Source organism: Pleurodeles waltl, chromosome 7, assembly GCF_031143425.1.
Source record: "Pleurodeles waltl isolate 20211129_DDA chromosome 7, aPleWal1.hap1.20221129, whole genome shotgun sequence".
Classification (NCBI taxonomy): domain Eukaryota; kingdom Metazoa; phylum Chordata; class Amphibia; order Caudata; family Salamandridae; genus Pleurodeles; species Pleurodeles waltl.
In genome coordinates, this window is record NC_090446.1 from 1,512,642,733 (window position 1) to 1,512,658,418 (window position 15,686).

The 15,686-nt window shown below is 48.3% G+C and overlaps 1 protein-coding gene across 2 annotated transcripts in view; it reads right to left on the reverse strand.

Annotated features, from left to right (window-relative positions):
• LOC138246608 (phospholipase A2 inhibitor NAI-like) overlaps positions 1-15,686 on the reverse strand; it is a 97,967-nt gene that overhangs the window by 40,029 nt on the left and 42,252 nt on the right. For both annotated transcript variants that reach the window (XM_069201308.1, XM_069201307.1), the window contains exon 3: positions 808-957. In XM_069201308.1, coding sequence (XP_069057409.1) covers positions 808-957 — 150 coding nt within the window. The remainder of the gene's footprint in view (positions 1-807; positions 958-15,686) is intronic.

Sequence of the window (15,686 nt, forward strand, 5' to 3'; positions counted from 1 at the left end):
CAGAGAAAAGTCAATCAAGGTGTACGTGTCCTTGGAATCAAATCCGACTGTATTATAAGCCTATGTGAGGGCAACTTTTAAAATGGCTGTCGTGTATAAAATGGGAGCCACGAGTGCAGGACGAAAATGGCGATTTCGAGGTGAAAACGCTGCTGGAATTGAGCGAAAATGCTCATGCTTAGTGTACTAGTCATTATCAGTCTTTTGATACTAAAATCGTACTGCTGTGGCAAAGCAGATTACATGGGTCCAGAATTTTTAGAACCACATCCCATCAACATCTAAATCATGTGGGCGGACCACCAAGGCTGAAGACAGTGGGACAGTACCACCAAGATCAAATCAGGCCCTAAGTTGTCCTGCTTTTATTCACAGAGTGTTGCTTTGAGGTGAGGTTGGTATCTAGAGTGAAGTTAAATGACTTGCCATTGAATGAAAATTGGGGTTTATATCCGTTTTATTTAATTTTGTGGAACTAGTTTAGGACACCATGTTGCTTGTTGCTCTTTGCAGAAAAACAAGAACCTCCTATTGGTGGGTTTGAGCTGCAGGTAGTTAGTGTACATGTATGTCTTCATGAGTTTCAGGTTGAGTTGCATATCAGGAGTCTTTCACGTAGACTTGTGTGTCACTGGCTGGGTGGTGGAATTATGAACAAATAAACTAAAGGCATTTGAAAGATAATGAAGACAGGTGGGAGATGAAAGGAGGATGTTGTAGAAAGGGGAAAAAAGGAAGAGGGCCGTTGATGGAGTAAAAGAGAACTGGAAAACAAAAAAAGAAAATAAATTAATGGGAGTGGCTCACATGTCATGACTCCACTGTTGCAGTTATTTTCTTTGCAGTATACAGTCTTTGACCGGTCCGTTAATCCTTTGACGGTCTCAGTGTAGTAAAGGTCTACAAATGGCCCTTTTACACAACCCTTGAACACCATGTGAATTGGTTGTTGACCCTCTGAAACATAATACACAAAATACAAAGAACAGTGTATGAAAAAATTATAAAGAGTCACTGTCACAACTCCTACCATCAGAAAGAAAGGCTGGAGTTGTGTTCCAGTAGGGCGAGCAGAATAAAGGCCAAATCTAGAACACTGTTCCAATCGTAATCATTCAAAAACCTTCCATACATTATGGACGCACCATTCCACATATTTGAATTATCATCTGATCTAGGCAGTTAGGCAATATCCATTAAATTGGAGAATTCTTGAATAGCATTGAATATGTTGTCATAGCAGGTTTTGAATGTGTTAACCCCAACCACGTATGGAAAGTTGTTGAATGATTACCATTGGAACAACTCCTTCCATGGCAGGTATGTCTAAAAGAACTATTCCAATTTGTGATTACTAGTTCAAGGTTGAAGACCGATGCTCTTTGGGTGAAGAGTAGTGAATACTAGTGATCCATAGCTGAAGACGAATGACCAACGGTTGAATATTGTTGCTAAAGGGCAATGGGTGAAGATTAGTGGTTCACTGATGAAGACCACTGGTCATTGGTGAAAACTAATGGTCAGAAGACACAATGGCAGATCTGCACAAATATAATGAAAATTAGATGTTCATGGATGAAGACAAATGGATCACTGGGTAAAAAAGTGGTCAGTGGCTGAAAACTGAAGCCGATGGGTCACATCGGTGAATACAAATGGTCAATGAATGAAGACTGACTATTAGTAGGGCATGGCTAGTAGACAATATATGAATAAACATGATGATTTGATAAGAACTGTTAGAAATTATGTAATCAGAGAGTTGATGGAAGACTTCAGAATTCATTACTAGAGTTACCTCTTCCAATGCATTACTAGAGTTGCTTGTTGTCGGAAAATACTATCTTGCCTGGCATGTTATCCCTATTTTTACTTGTGTGTCAGTTTGTTTTTGCCTGTGTCACTGGGATCCTGCTAGCCAGGATCCCAGTGCTCATAGTTTGTGGCCTATATGTGTTCCCTGTGTGGTGCCTAAATGTGTCACTGAGGCTCTGCTAACCAGAACCTCAGTGTTTTGGTCTCTCTGCTTTTAAAATTGTTAATGCAGGCTAGTGGCCATTTTCACCAATTCTGATTGGCACACTGTGTAGGAAAGTACCATCTTGCCTGGCATGTTACCCCCATTTTTACTTGTATGTATGTTTGTTTTTGCCTGTGTCAATGGGATCCTGCTAGCCAGGACCCCAGTGCTCATAAGTTGTGCTGTGTATGTGTTCCCTGTGTGGTGCCTAACTCAATCACTGAGGCTCTGCTAACCAAAACATCAGTGTTTATGCTCTCTCTGCTTTTAAAGTTGTCACTGCAGGCTAGTGACTAATTTTACCAATTTTAATTGGCACACTGGAACACCCTTATAATCCCCTAGTATATGGTACCTAGGTACCCAGGGTATTGGGGTTCCAGGAGATCCCTATGTGCTGCAGCATTTCTTTTGCCACCCATAGGGAGCTCAGACAATCCTTACACAGGATTGCCACTGCAGCCTGAGTGAAATAATGTCCATGTTATTTCACAGCCATCTTACACTGCACTTAAGTGACTTATAAGTCAACTATATGTCTAACCCTCACTTAGTGAAGGTTAGGTGCAAAGTTACTGAGTGTGAGGGCACCCTGGCACTAGCCAAGGTGCCCCCACATCGTTCAGGGCAATTTCCCCGGACTTTGTGAGTGCGGGGACACCATTACATGTGTGAACTACATATAGGTCAATACCTATGTGTAGCTTCACAATGGTAACTCCGAACATGGCCATGTAGCATGTCTAAGATCATTGAATTGCCCCCCCAAGCTAAATCTGGTATTGAGGTGCCAATCCCATGCATCCCAGGGGCTCCAGCATGGACCCTGGGAACTGCTAAACTAGCTCTCTGGGGTTTTCTCTGTAGCTACCTCTGCTGCCAACCCTCAGACAGGTTTCTGTCCCTGTAGGGCCTAGGCATCCCTGTCCCAGGAAGGCAGAACAAAGGATTTCCTCTGAGAGAGGGTGTTACACCCTCTCCCTTTGGAAATAGGTGTTAAGGGCCTGAGAGGAGTATCCTCTCATGGCCTCTGGAAATGCGTTGAAGGGCACAGATGGTGCCCTCCTTGCATAAACCAGTCTACACCGGTTCAGGGATCCCCCAGCCCCTGCTCTGTCGTGAAACTAGACAAAGGAAAGGGGAGTAACCACTCCCCTGTCCATCGCCACCCAGGGGTGGTGCCCAGAGCTCCTCCAGTGTGTCCCAGACCTCTGCCATCTTGAATGCAGAGGTGTGAGGGCACAATGGAGACCTCTGAGTGGCCAGTGCCAGCAGTTGACATCAGAGACCCCTCCTGATAGGCTCTTAACTGGTTAGGTAGACAATCCTCCTCTGAGGGCTATTTAGGGTCTCTCCTGTGGGTTTCTCTTCAGATAAAGAATGCAAGAGCTCACCAGAGTTCTTCTGCACTTCTCTCTTCAACGTCTGCCAAGGATCGACCGCTGACTGCTCCACGACGCCTGCAAAACCGCAACAAAGTAGCAAGAAGACTACCAGCAACATTGTAGCGCCTAATACTGCTGGCTTTCTTGACTGTTTCCTGGTGGTGCATGCTCTGAGGGCTGTCTACCTTCACCCTGCACTGGAAGCCAAGAAGAAATCTCCTGTGGGTCGACAGAATCTTCCCCCTGCAAACGCAGGCACCAAACATCTGCATCACCCGTCCTCTGGGTCCCCTCTCATCTTAACGAGCGTGGTCCCTGGAACACAGGAGATCCAAGTGACTGCAACAGTCCAGAGGTCCTTCTGTCCAAATTTGGTGGAGGTAAGTCCTTGCCTCCCCACGCCAGACAGTAATCCTGTGTACTGCGTGAACTGCAGCTCCTAGGGCTTCTGTGCACTTTTGCAAGGAATACTTTGTGCACAGCATAGCCCAGATCCCCAGCACTCTGTCTTGCATTGCTCAACTCGCTGAGTTGACCACGACTTCATAGGACCCTCCTTTGTAGTGTTGAGACAACCGCCGTGCTCAGATTTCTTGAATGCCTGTTCTAGTGCTTCTGTGGATGCTGCCTCCTTCTGCGTGGGCTCTCTGTGCTGCTGAGCGCCCCCTCTGTCTACTCTTCCAAGGTGTGACTTCCTTGTCCTTCCTGGGCCCGGGCAGCACCCATTTTCTTCAACCGCAACCCTTGCAGCTAGCAAGGCTTGTTTGCTGTATTTCTGCGTGGAAACAACTCTGCATCCTCCACCACGCCGTGAGACATCTTCTTTGTAAAGGAAAAGTTCCTGGCATCTTCCGTTGTTGCGGACTCTTCAGCTTCTTCCACCCGGAGGCAGCCCTTTTACACCTTCATCTGGGGTTTAGTGGGCTCCTGCCCCCCCGGACACTTGCGTGACTCTTGGACTTGGTCCCCTTCCTTTACAGGTCCTCAGGTCCAGGAATCCGTCTTCAGTGCTTTGCAATCAGTTGTTGCGTTTGCAGAATCCCCATCACAACTTTAGTGTGTTTCTGGGGTAGTAGGATACATTTACTCCTACTTTCCAGGGTCTTGGGCTAGGGTATCTTGGACACCCTTAGTGTTTTCTTACACTCCCAGTGACCCTCTTCACACTACACTAAGCCTGGGGTCCATTTGTGGTTCGCATTCCACTTTTGGAGTATATGGTTTGTGTTGCCCCTAGGCCTATTGCATCCTATTGTATTCTACAGTGTTTGCACTACTTTTCTAACTTTTTACTTACCTGATTTTGGTTTGTGTGTATATTTTGTGTATTTTACTTACCTCCTGAGTGAGTACATCCTCTGAGATATTTTTGGCACATTGTCACTAAAATAAAGTACCTTTATTTTTAGTAACTCTGAGTATTGTGTTTCTTGTGATATAGTGCTATACTATGTAAGTGGTTTAGTAGGAGCTTTGTATGTCTCCTAGTTCAGCCTAAGCTGTTCTGCTATAGCTACCTCTATCAGCCTAAACTTCCAGAACACTACTAATCTACTAATAAGGGATAACTGGACCTGGCACAAGGTGTAAGTACCATCAGGTACCCACTATAAGCCAGGCCAGCCTCCTACATTGGTGGTGCAGCGGTGGGATAAGTACTTGTAATTGCTTTACCAGTTTGTCATTGGTGCTTTTCACAAGAAAAACATATACCAAATACTTCAGAATATACACAGTTAAACTAAACAGTTTAACTTTCTTTCTTTACACTTTCTAAAAAGTTTCAGAAACGTTTTCAAAAGTTTTCAAAAGTTTAAAAAAAGTTCTTCTCTTTTCACTAAAAGTTTCTAACCTTTTTTCTCTCTGTCTTAAACCCTTTCTAACAATCATGTATGCAGTAGAACTTACTCCCACAGTTGTCCAGGCAACATATGGTAGTTTAAACTTTAAAAGTTGGAGGGGGGGAGTGGTCACGATGGCGGAGCGCTAGGACGTTCCTTTTTGCGCTCCGCCGCCTCGGCCTGGAAAAGCGACCTGTGTCCAGCCTGGGGGAGGCCTGGAGGCTTTCCCTGTTTTGTGCGGCTCCCCCCGGGTGTTCGGACGCGGCGGTGCTGGTTGGAGCCGGGTTGCACCGCGTCAGCGGGAGGAGCGAGGCTCGGCCAGGCAGTCAGGGCGCGGCCGCGGCACGCGTGAGGCGCAGCCTGGGCCGCGTGACGGGCCTTTCCCTTGGTGCCCCTTGGAGCCAGGGCGCCGGGGTTTGAGGGCCGAGGATCCTTCCTGGGGCCCCCTGATAACCGGAGTGAGCCGTGGGGCACGGCACCAGGTGGTTGTGGCACCTGAGGAGTGAGCGGTGCTTCTGGAGCCCTGCTGATCCGGTGGTGACTGGCAGAGCTTCTCCTATCGGGCGCCTTGGAGCAAGGTTGGTGAGGAGCAGGGCCCTGGTGGATGGCAGGGATCCGGTTCCCTGACCTCCGGGTTGCACACCCCAGCACCTGAAACGTTGCTTAGTCTGGCCTGCAGTCCTGTGTGTGGGCGAAAGGAGCGGACCATAGTACCTGGTGGCAGCTGGGAGCTGTACCCTGGCGTGGTTCGGAGAGAGCGGTGCACGCCGACCGGTCTTGGTGGACCCACGGAGCTGAGCTGGTGAGGTGAGATCAGGCCGGCACGTCATGGCGACATCGAAGTCCAAACATAAGCGCTCAGTGAGGGACATGTTGACAAGGGCGCGCTCTACGCCGGGGCCTATGATGGAGGACTTACCTGAGACGAGGGCGTTGGAAAGTCGAGTTGAGACGGAGCCAGAGGAGAGTTCTTCTGTGACGAAGGGCTTTCTGACCTCCCTGTTTGAGTCGCTCCGAGGTGATATTCAGGAGGCCTTCTTGAGAAAGTCTCTGACTCCGATTCTGCAGTCCCCGGATGGTGCTGTATTGCTGGGAGGTGATTTTAATTTGGTGATGGATGGGGACCTGGATCGCTCAGGTCAACGGTATAGTCAGACTGGGTCTTTGTCGGATTCTGGGCGGCAGTGGCTTAAGGAGTGTGAGCTGGTGGATGTGTGGAGGAGCGCGCACCCTACGTTGAGGGACTATTCCTTCTACTCACTGGCAACCAAAACATATGCTAGATTAGACCTTTTTCTGGCATCCCAGGAGCTTCTCCCCAGAGTTAGAGACCTGGCGATCGAGCCGCGGGCCTTGTCGGATGCTCCGGTAACAGTTGAGATTCACACGGACATGGAGAGGGTTAGTCCATCAGGATGGCGATTTAGAGACTCCATGCTTCAGAATAGCGAAATGGTTGAGGCGATTCGAAGGGCAATAATAGATTACCTTAGCTTTAATGACAACGGGACAACAAGCATTGCAACACTGTGGGAGGCACTGAACACTGTCCTGAGGGGTGAGGTGATGTTGCTTTCTTCTAGGGATAACAAGGCGAGGATTCAACTCCGGTGGGGCTTGGAGCAGCGGGTGAGGGTGAGCGTTTGCTCACATGAACGCACCGGTGCTCCTAGAATATGGCGAGAGCTCGAGAAGGTCCGGAAACAACTGAGGAGGTTGGACTGGGACAGGGCAGAATATGCAGTAGTCTGACTCAAACAAAAGTATTATGTAGGAAGCAATAAGGCCGGCAAGCTACTGGCGCATAGGTTGAGAGCACAGCGCGCAGCGTCACTGATAAAAATGGTACGATTCCCTTCTGGGGCGGAGGCACGTACGAGCTACCAAATAGCGCAGGCTTTTGCGGAATTCTATCGAAGTCTGTGTATGGCTGAGAAGCCCGTGACGTAGCCCCAGAATCCTTCTTAGAGGACATAGCAATTACACCTATGTCGGCGACGGACTCTGCCTCGTTAGATCATCCTATAAGGGCAGAGGAGGTTATATCTGCGATTGTTCGCTTGCAGATCAGGAAGTTGCCTGGCCCCAACGGTTTCTCTGCGCTTTTCTATAAATCCTTATGTGCAGAACTTGTTCCCGTTCTTGTGCGACTTTTTAACTCTTTTCTGCAAACGGGTGTGCTTCCGCCTAGTATGTTAGACGCTACCATCGTTGTTATCCCGAAACCGGGGAAGGATCCGTAGGAATGCGCCTCGTATAGGCCGATCTCCCTCCTGAATATCGATGCCAAACTGTTTACTGGCATTTTGGCACGCCGTCTCAACTATTATATGCCGGGGCTTGTGGACCCCCGACCAGTCGGGATTTATACTTCATAAATAGTGCAGCGATAATACCAAGCGATTGCTCCATCTCTTGGATAAAACTGAACGTTCCCGTAGGGCGGCGCTCTTCCTGTCTGTTGACGCTGAGAAAGCCTTTGTTAGGGTTCACTGGCCATACCTGTTCAGGGTGCTCGAACGCTATGGACTGGGTTCAGGTTTTATAACATGGATCGATGCATTTATCAAGAGCCTCGGGCAGCGGTCCGGGTTAATGGGACTCTTTCTTTACCATTCGTCGTCCAAAGAGGCACCAGGCAGGGGTGTCCTCTTTCGCCCCTCCTGTTTGCGCTTTACATGGAGCCACTGGCGCAGAGGCTCCGGGACAACCCTCAGATCACGGGCATGAGGTTGGGGGGGGATGAACACCTCATTTCGCTGTATGCGGACGACGTCATTTTTACTTTGGCGGAGCCCATGAACTCACTGCCGGCACTAATGGGTGTTATTGAGGAATTTGGGCAGGTTTCGGGGTTCCGAATGAACATGCTTAAATCACAGGCCCTGGACAGGTTTATCCCTGCGGAGCACGAAAGGGACCTGAAGGCCCGTTTCCATTTTACATGGACCTCTTCGGGGCTCCCATATCTGAGGATTGAGCTGGGCACTACGGTTGCCAGTACAGTAAAGTTGAATTATTCTAAACTAACGTGGGAGGTGCAGCGCGACTTGGAGTCATGGGAGGCTTAAACTTTCCTGGCTGGGCAGGGTTCCGGCGGTGAAGATGACCATCCTACCGCGTATACTTTATCTGTTCCAGGTGCTCCCACTGGAACCTCCCCCGGGAACGATAGCGTCCCTCCAAACAGTGGTCTTAAGATTTATTTGGGAAGGGAAGGCGGCGCGGATATCACAGCGGGTTCTGTACCGTCCTAAGAGGGAGGGGGGGCTGGCGGTCCCCTGCCTCCTTCGATACTTTCAGGCAGCACAGCTGCGCTTCCTTCTGGAATGGAGCCGGCCAGCTTCGGAGAAGCATTGGTGCTTCATGGACCAAGCAGTGGCGGGCTCTCACATATGGAAGGAACCCTGGCTTAGGCGCCGTCACAGGGCGCAGGGGTTGTATATATCACCGATTGCGGAGGTTACGATGAGAGTGTGGGATTGGGTGGCCGGCAGGGCGGGTTTGACGACGTTCCCGTCCCCAATTACTCCAATGGGCGCGAACCCTGATTTTTGCCCGGGCTTACAGCCTGAGGCGTTGTGTCGGGGTATGAGGGTGGATGCAAAAGGGTAGGATATTTATTCGATGAGCATGGGGTTATCCCCTTTGACCAATTGAGGGAGCAATATGGCCTGACTGAGGCCGATAGGATGATTTACTACCAATTAAGACACTGGGCACTGCTTCCGGCCAATAGAATATTATTCGACAGGCCGTTAACCCCATTTGAAAAATGTATTCTAATGAAAAAGGACGATAAGCGCGTGGTTTCAGAACTCTATGCCCTCCTGCGGGGAGAGACCCGTCCAATCAAGACTAGGGGTCTATTGAGATGGGAGAAGGAGCTTGAGAGGGAACTATCTGAGGATGAGTGGGAGAGTGTTTTTTATAGGGTGCACCACACAGCTTATAACACAGAAGGTACAGAGACAGCTTAAAAAGTAGCCTCCTCCAGGTATTACACCCCTAACAGGATCCATGCTTGGAATCATGACAAATCTAGTAGCTGTTGGAGGGGGTGTGGGGGGGGCACGCTTGTACACCTACTATGGCATTGCCCCAAGTTGCACAGGTATTGGAAGGACATAATAGACACCGTAGACAGGGCTTTTGATACCCAGATCCCTACATTCCCTGCGTATAATTTGCTTGGTCTCCCCAATCCGCTCACTTTTCCCCTAAGATCTTTGAAGGGTTGGCAGATGGCCCTGGCCTTGAATGCTGCCGTACAACTTCTGATATCAGTGTTGGGGACAGAGCAGATCCCGTCAACAGTCTCTTGGCTGCACAAGCTATGGTTTATCCTTGCCATGGAAAAGCTATCCCTGGCTTCACAGCTGCGGGCGGGGACTTTAGGGAACTCTGGCAACCGTTTCTACGTATTTTATCTGGGGAGTTTTCAGAGCTGACATGCCCAACCTATCTGAGGGTTCTGAATTTGTATTGATTGCCTGGGAGGTCATCTTCAAAGAGAGGTTAATTCTGGACTAGCACCACATGGTTTAGAGCCTGAGATCGTTTGATTAATGTATATCCAACTAGCAGTGGGGAAACATAGTTGTGTTAACTGTATAATTATTTTTTTTCATTGTTTCGCATGGAATAAGCTAACGTTGTGCCTGTTCGCAATATAGTGATGTAGTACATATACACGTGCGATGTTCTAAAATTGAAAACTTAATAAACAGATTTGATCTATAAGAGTTTGAGGAGTCTCTGCACTGAAAGATGTTTAAGCACTGGTAAGAATCCTACCAAAGATCTTCCCCTTAGCCTTCTCCTAGAAAGTGACCAGAACCAGTCTCACCCATCCCAGGATCAGGAGGTAGAGGAGGGGGGTACCCAGCAAGACTCAGAGGAGTCCCCTGAGGATGCTGGGGACTGTTCTTCCAAAGACCTGCCAGCTAACAGGCCATCCAGTGACACTGGTAGTGGGAGGGGGTCACACACTAGTAGGGCACCTTTCACTCCTAAAGGCCAGGTTACTAGAGTCCAGCCAGTTAGGGACAGTTCTCACTCTGCCAATTCCCACATTTCTCCTGTGTCTCAGAATTCCCAAGCCTCCCACCCTGATGATTACATTATGGAAAGGAAACTCAGAAAGCTGAGGTTGGAAGAGGCCAGGCTGAAGCTAAAATAGTAGCAGCTGGTCTTATACAGGGAATCTCTGGCTGTAGTGAGGGAAAGGCAGAGGTTGAGGTTAGTTCTCCATGGTGGCAGCAGCAGTGTTTTTGATAGCAATCCTGTGAGAGAACAAGATTCCAGAAACATGCATAAGATAGTCCCCCCTTACAAGGAGGGGGATTACATTAACAAGTGGTTTGCTGCTCTTGAGAGGGCCTGCACGGTGCAGTTGGTCCCTCAAAGGCAGTGGGCTGCTATCTTGTGGCTATCTTTCACTGGTAAGGGTAGGGATAGGCTCCTTACTGTCAGAGAAAGTGATGCTAATAATTACTAAGTTTTGAAAGATGCACTCTTGGATGGATTTGGCTTAACCACTGAACAATACAGGATTAAGTTCAGAGACACCAGAAAAGGGTCCTCTCAAGACTGGACAGACTTTGTAGACTGTTCAGTGAAGGCCTTGGAGGGTTGGTTACATGGCAGTAAGGTGACTGACTATGAAAGCCTGTATAATCTAATCCTGAGAGAGCATATTTTGAACAATTGTGTGTCTGATTGGTTGCACCAGTACTTGGTAGACTCAGACCTGACCTCTCCCCAAGAATTAAGAAAGAAGCCAGACAAATGGGTCAGATCAAGAGTGAACAGAAAAGTTCATACAGGGGGTGACAAGGATGGCAAGAAGAAGGATGGTAAGTCTTCTGACAAGGGTGGGGACAAAGATAAAAAAACATTCTTTATCAGGCCCACAAAAATCCTCTGGCGGTGGTGGGTCCAAATCCTCTTCCCACAATCAAAAGAAGCCATGGTGTTATTTATGTAAAGTAAAAGGCCATTGGGCAAGTGATTCCACTTGTCCAAAGAAAAACACCAAGGCTCCCACTACCACAACCCCAACTGCAACCTCTAGTGCCCCTAGTAATAGCAGTGGTGGTGGGAAGTCTACTACAAATAACCAATCTAAGGGTGTAGCTGGGCTCACCATTGGTAGTGTAGTTGGGGTTGGCCTTGTTAGGGAGACCACAGAGGCTGTGTTAGTCTCTGATGGTGGTATTGAATTTGCTACCTTGGTTGTTTGTCCCCTTAATATGGGTAAGTACAAGCAACTTCCCATAATAAATGGTGTTGAGGTTGAGGCCTACAGGGACACAGGAGCCAGTGTAACTATGGTGATAGAGAAACTGGTTCACCCTGATCAAAACCTACTTGGTCAGCAGTCCGAAGTGACTGATGCTCACAATATCACACTTAGCCACCCCATGGCTGTTGTGAATCATAACTGGGGGGGGGGGCGTACTGGTCCAAAGAAAGTTGTGGTAGCCACTGAATTACCTGTAGATTGCTTACTAGGCAATGATTTGGAGACATCAGCTTGGGCTGAAGTGGAGTTGGAAGCTCATGCAGCAATGCTGGGCATTCCTGGGCATATTTTATGCTTTGACAAGGGCTCAGGCCAAAAAGCAAAAAGGACAGGGAAACTTGGATTCTGGAACAATGGACCAAGTGCTCCCAAAAGCTAGGGGTAGTAAGGGTAAATCCTTGCCCACTATCCCTCCCTCTCTAGAAGATTACCCTTTTGAGGAAGAGGAATCCTCTCCCTGTGCAGAACCTACACCAGATGAGCTGGCAGCAGACACTGCTGAGCTTTTGGGTGCAGGGGGGCCTGCTAGGGAAGAGCTGAGTGTGGCACAGCAGTCCTGTCCCACACTAGAGGGTTTGAGACAGCAAGCTGTCAAACAGAAGAATGGGGATGTTGGTCATAGCCATAAGGTGTACTGGAAAGACAACCTCCTGAATAATGAGTCAAGGGACCCTAAACTTGGAGCTGCCAGGAGATTGGTCATCCCTTTGCAGCTTATGGAGTTTCTTCTAACCTTGGCACATGACATTCCTTTGGCTGGGCATTTGGGCCAGAGTAAAACGTGGGCCAGACATGTACCATTGTTTCACTGGCCTCATATGTCAGAGGACACCAAATAATGGTGTCGTGCTTGTGTGACTTGCCAAGCGACTGGCAAGACTGGTGGCACACCAAAGGCCCCCTTAACTCCACTTCCTGTGGTTGGGGTGCCCTTTGAAAGGGTAGGGTTTGACATAGTTGGCCCCCTTAACCCTCGAAAAGCTTCAGGCAATAGGTTTATACTTGTGGAAGTGGACCATGCCACTAGGTATCCTGAAGCAATTCCCTTAAGGACCACTACAGATCCTGCAGTGGCAAAGGCCCTCCTGGGAATCTAGTAACTTCATGTCTGCATACCTCAAAGCTATGTAGAAGGAGTGCGGTGTAACATACAAGTTCACTACTCCTTATCATCCACAAATAAATGGTCTGGTTGAGAGGTTTAATAAAACTCTCAAAGGTATGATAATGGGACTCCCTGAAAAACTCAGAAGGAGATGGGATGACCTGTTACCTTGCATCCTTTTTGCTTACAGGGAGGTACCCCAAAAAGGAGTGCGCTTTAGCCCCCTTGAACTCCTCTTCGGGCACCCTGTGAGAGGTCCCCTTGCACTTGTGAAGGAGGGTTAGGAACAACCTTTAAAAGCTCCTAATGAGGACATTGTGGACTATGTACTTGGCCTAAGATCAAGAATGGCTGAGTACATGAAAAAGGCCAATAAAAACCTTCAGGCCAGCCAAGAGCTCCAAAAGCAATGGCATGACCAGAAGGCTGTCCTGACCCAGTACCACCCAGGACAGAAGGTGTGGGTATTGGAGCCTGTGGCCCCAAGAGCACTCCAGGACAAATGGAGTGGACCCCATGTCATTGTTGAGAAAAAGGGTGAGGTTACCTTCTTGGTAGGCCTGGGCACTGCCAGGAGTCAAATTAGGGTGCTCCATGTCAACCATCCGGAAACCCTACTATGACAGGGCTGATTTGACACTGCTCGTGGCAACTGATGAGGGACAGGAAGAAGAGAGTGAAACTCTCCCTGATCTCTTCTCCGCCACTGAAGCTGATGGCTTAGTGGAGGGAGTGGTGCTTGCAGATTTCCTTACTGCTGAGCAGAAGGACAACTTCATTAATCTCCTAGGACAATTTTCTGACCTCTTCTCACTGATACCAGGTACAACTACCTGGTGTGAGCACACAATCAATGCTGGAGACAGTTTACCTGTCAAAAGTAAGATTTATAGGCAGCCTGACCATGCTAGAGATTGAATAAAACAAGAGGTACAGACTATGCTGGACTTAAGAGTTATTGTGCCTTCAGAAAGCCCATGGGCTAGCCCAGTGGTGCTTGTCCCAAAACCTCACAGTAAGGATGGTAAATGAGAAATTAGGTTTTGTGTTGACTACAGAGGTCTCAATCAAGTAACCAAGACAGATGCTCACCCTATACCCAGGGCGGATGAGCTGATAGATACATTGGATTCTGCCACGTATCTAAGCACTTTTGATTTAACTGCAGGGTATTGGCAGATTAAATTATCAGAAGATGCTAAACCCAAAACTGCATTTTCAACCATTGGAGGGAACTATCAATTCACTGTGATGCCCTTTGGTTTGAAAAATGCACCTGCCACTTTTCAAAGGTTAGTAAACACAGTCCTGAAAGGGTTGGAAGCTTTTAGTGCAGCATATCTAGATTATATAGCTGGCTTTAGCTCCACCTGGGATGAGCACCTGGTCCACCTGTGGAAAGTTTTGGAGGCCCTGCAAAAGGCAGGCCTCACTATCAAGGCTTCAAAGTGCCAGATAGTGCAGGGGAAAGTGGTTTATCTGGGCCCCCTTATAGGTGGGGAACAGATTGCACCACTGCAGGGGAAGATCCAGACTATTATGGAATGGGCTCCCCCTACAACTCAAACCCAGGTGAGAGCCTTTCTAGGTCTCAGAGGGTACTAGAGGAGGTTCACTAAGAATTATGGCTCCATTGCAGCTCCTCTTAATGACCTCACTAGTAAGAAGATGCCTAAAAAACGGAGTTGTGGACAGCTAGCTGTCAAAAAGCTTTTGATGAGCTCAAACAGGCCATGTGCTCTGCACCGGTCCTAAAAAGCCAATGCTACTCCAAAAAGTTCATAGTCCAGACTGATGCTTCTGAATTGGGGGTTGGGACAGTGCTATCACAGCTTAACACGGAGGGCCAGGATCAACCTGCTGCTTTTATCAGCAGGAGGTTGACCTCTAGAGAAAAGTGTTGGTCTGCCATAGAGAGGGAGGCCTTTGCTGTGGTCTGGGCACTGAAAAAGTTGAGACCATACCTGTTTGGTACTCACTTTATTGTTCAGACAGACCACAAACCTCTATAATGGCGTAAACAAATGAAAGGTGAAAACCCTAAATTGTTGAGGTGGTCCATATCCCTACAGGGAATGGACTATACAGTGGAACATAGACCTGGGAGTACCCACTCCAATGCAGATGGACTCTCCAGATATTTCCCCTTAGACAATGAAGAATCATCTGGGCAAGGTTAGCCTTATTTTCCCTCGTTTGGGGGGGTTGTGCAGGAAAGTACCATCTTGCCTGGCATGTTACCCCCATTTTTACTTGTGTGTCAGTTTGTTTTTGCCTGTGTCACTGGGATCCTGCTAGCCAGGACCCCAGTGCTCATAGTTTGTGGCCTATATGTGTTCCCTGTGTGGTGCCTAACTGTGTCACTGAGCAGACAAAGCCATCGCTGTGCAATTATTTAATTATATCTTCCTAAGATGGCTGATTTGTTACCAGTTAGGCCAATGTTTTAGTTTCACGTTATCAGTGCCACTGTGCTAGGGCGTCACTATCAAGCAACAAAGATAAACAAACTGTAGGTATTCACATTAGGTACTTTCCCTCTCCACGCCTTCGGGGGAATTGATCCTCACTGAATCCCTCACTGTTCAACATATACATGGTCCCTCTCACAGCCATCGTCAGAAGCCGCGGTATGAACATCGTGTCATATGCCGATAACACACAACTCATCATTTCCATCACCGAAGACCCAGACACGGCCAAAAGTAACTTCCACTCAGGAATGGAAGCCGTCGCCAACCCCCGAACAGACTAAGGGCCTGATTACAACTTTGGACAAATGTGACGGATATACCACCAGCCGTATTACGAATTCCATAGGATATAATGGACTCGTAATACGGCTTGTGGTATATCCGTCACTTTACCGTCACTTTTGGGACAGATTAACACCTCCTCCAAAGTTGTAATCAGGCCTTATGTACGTCCGCAACCTAGGCATCATCCTCGACTCCTCCCTATCCATGTCCTGCCAGGTAAACTCAGTCGCCTCCTCCTGTTGGCACACACTCCACAAACTTCGGAATCA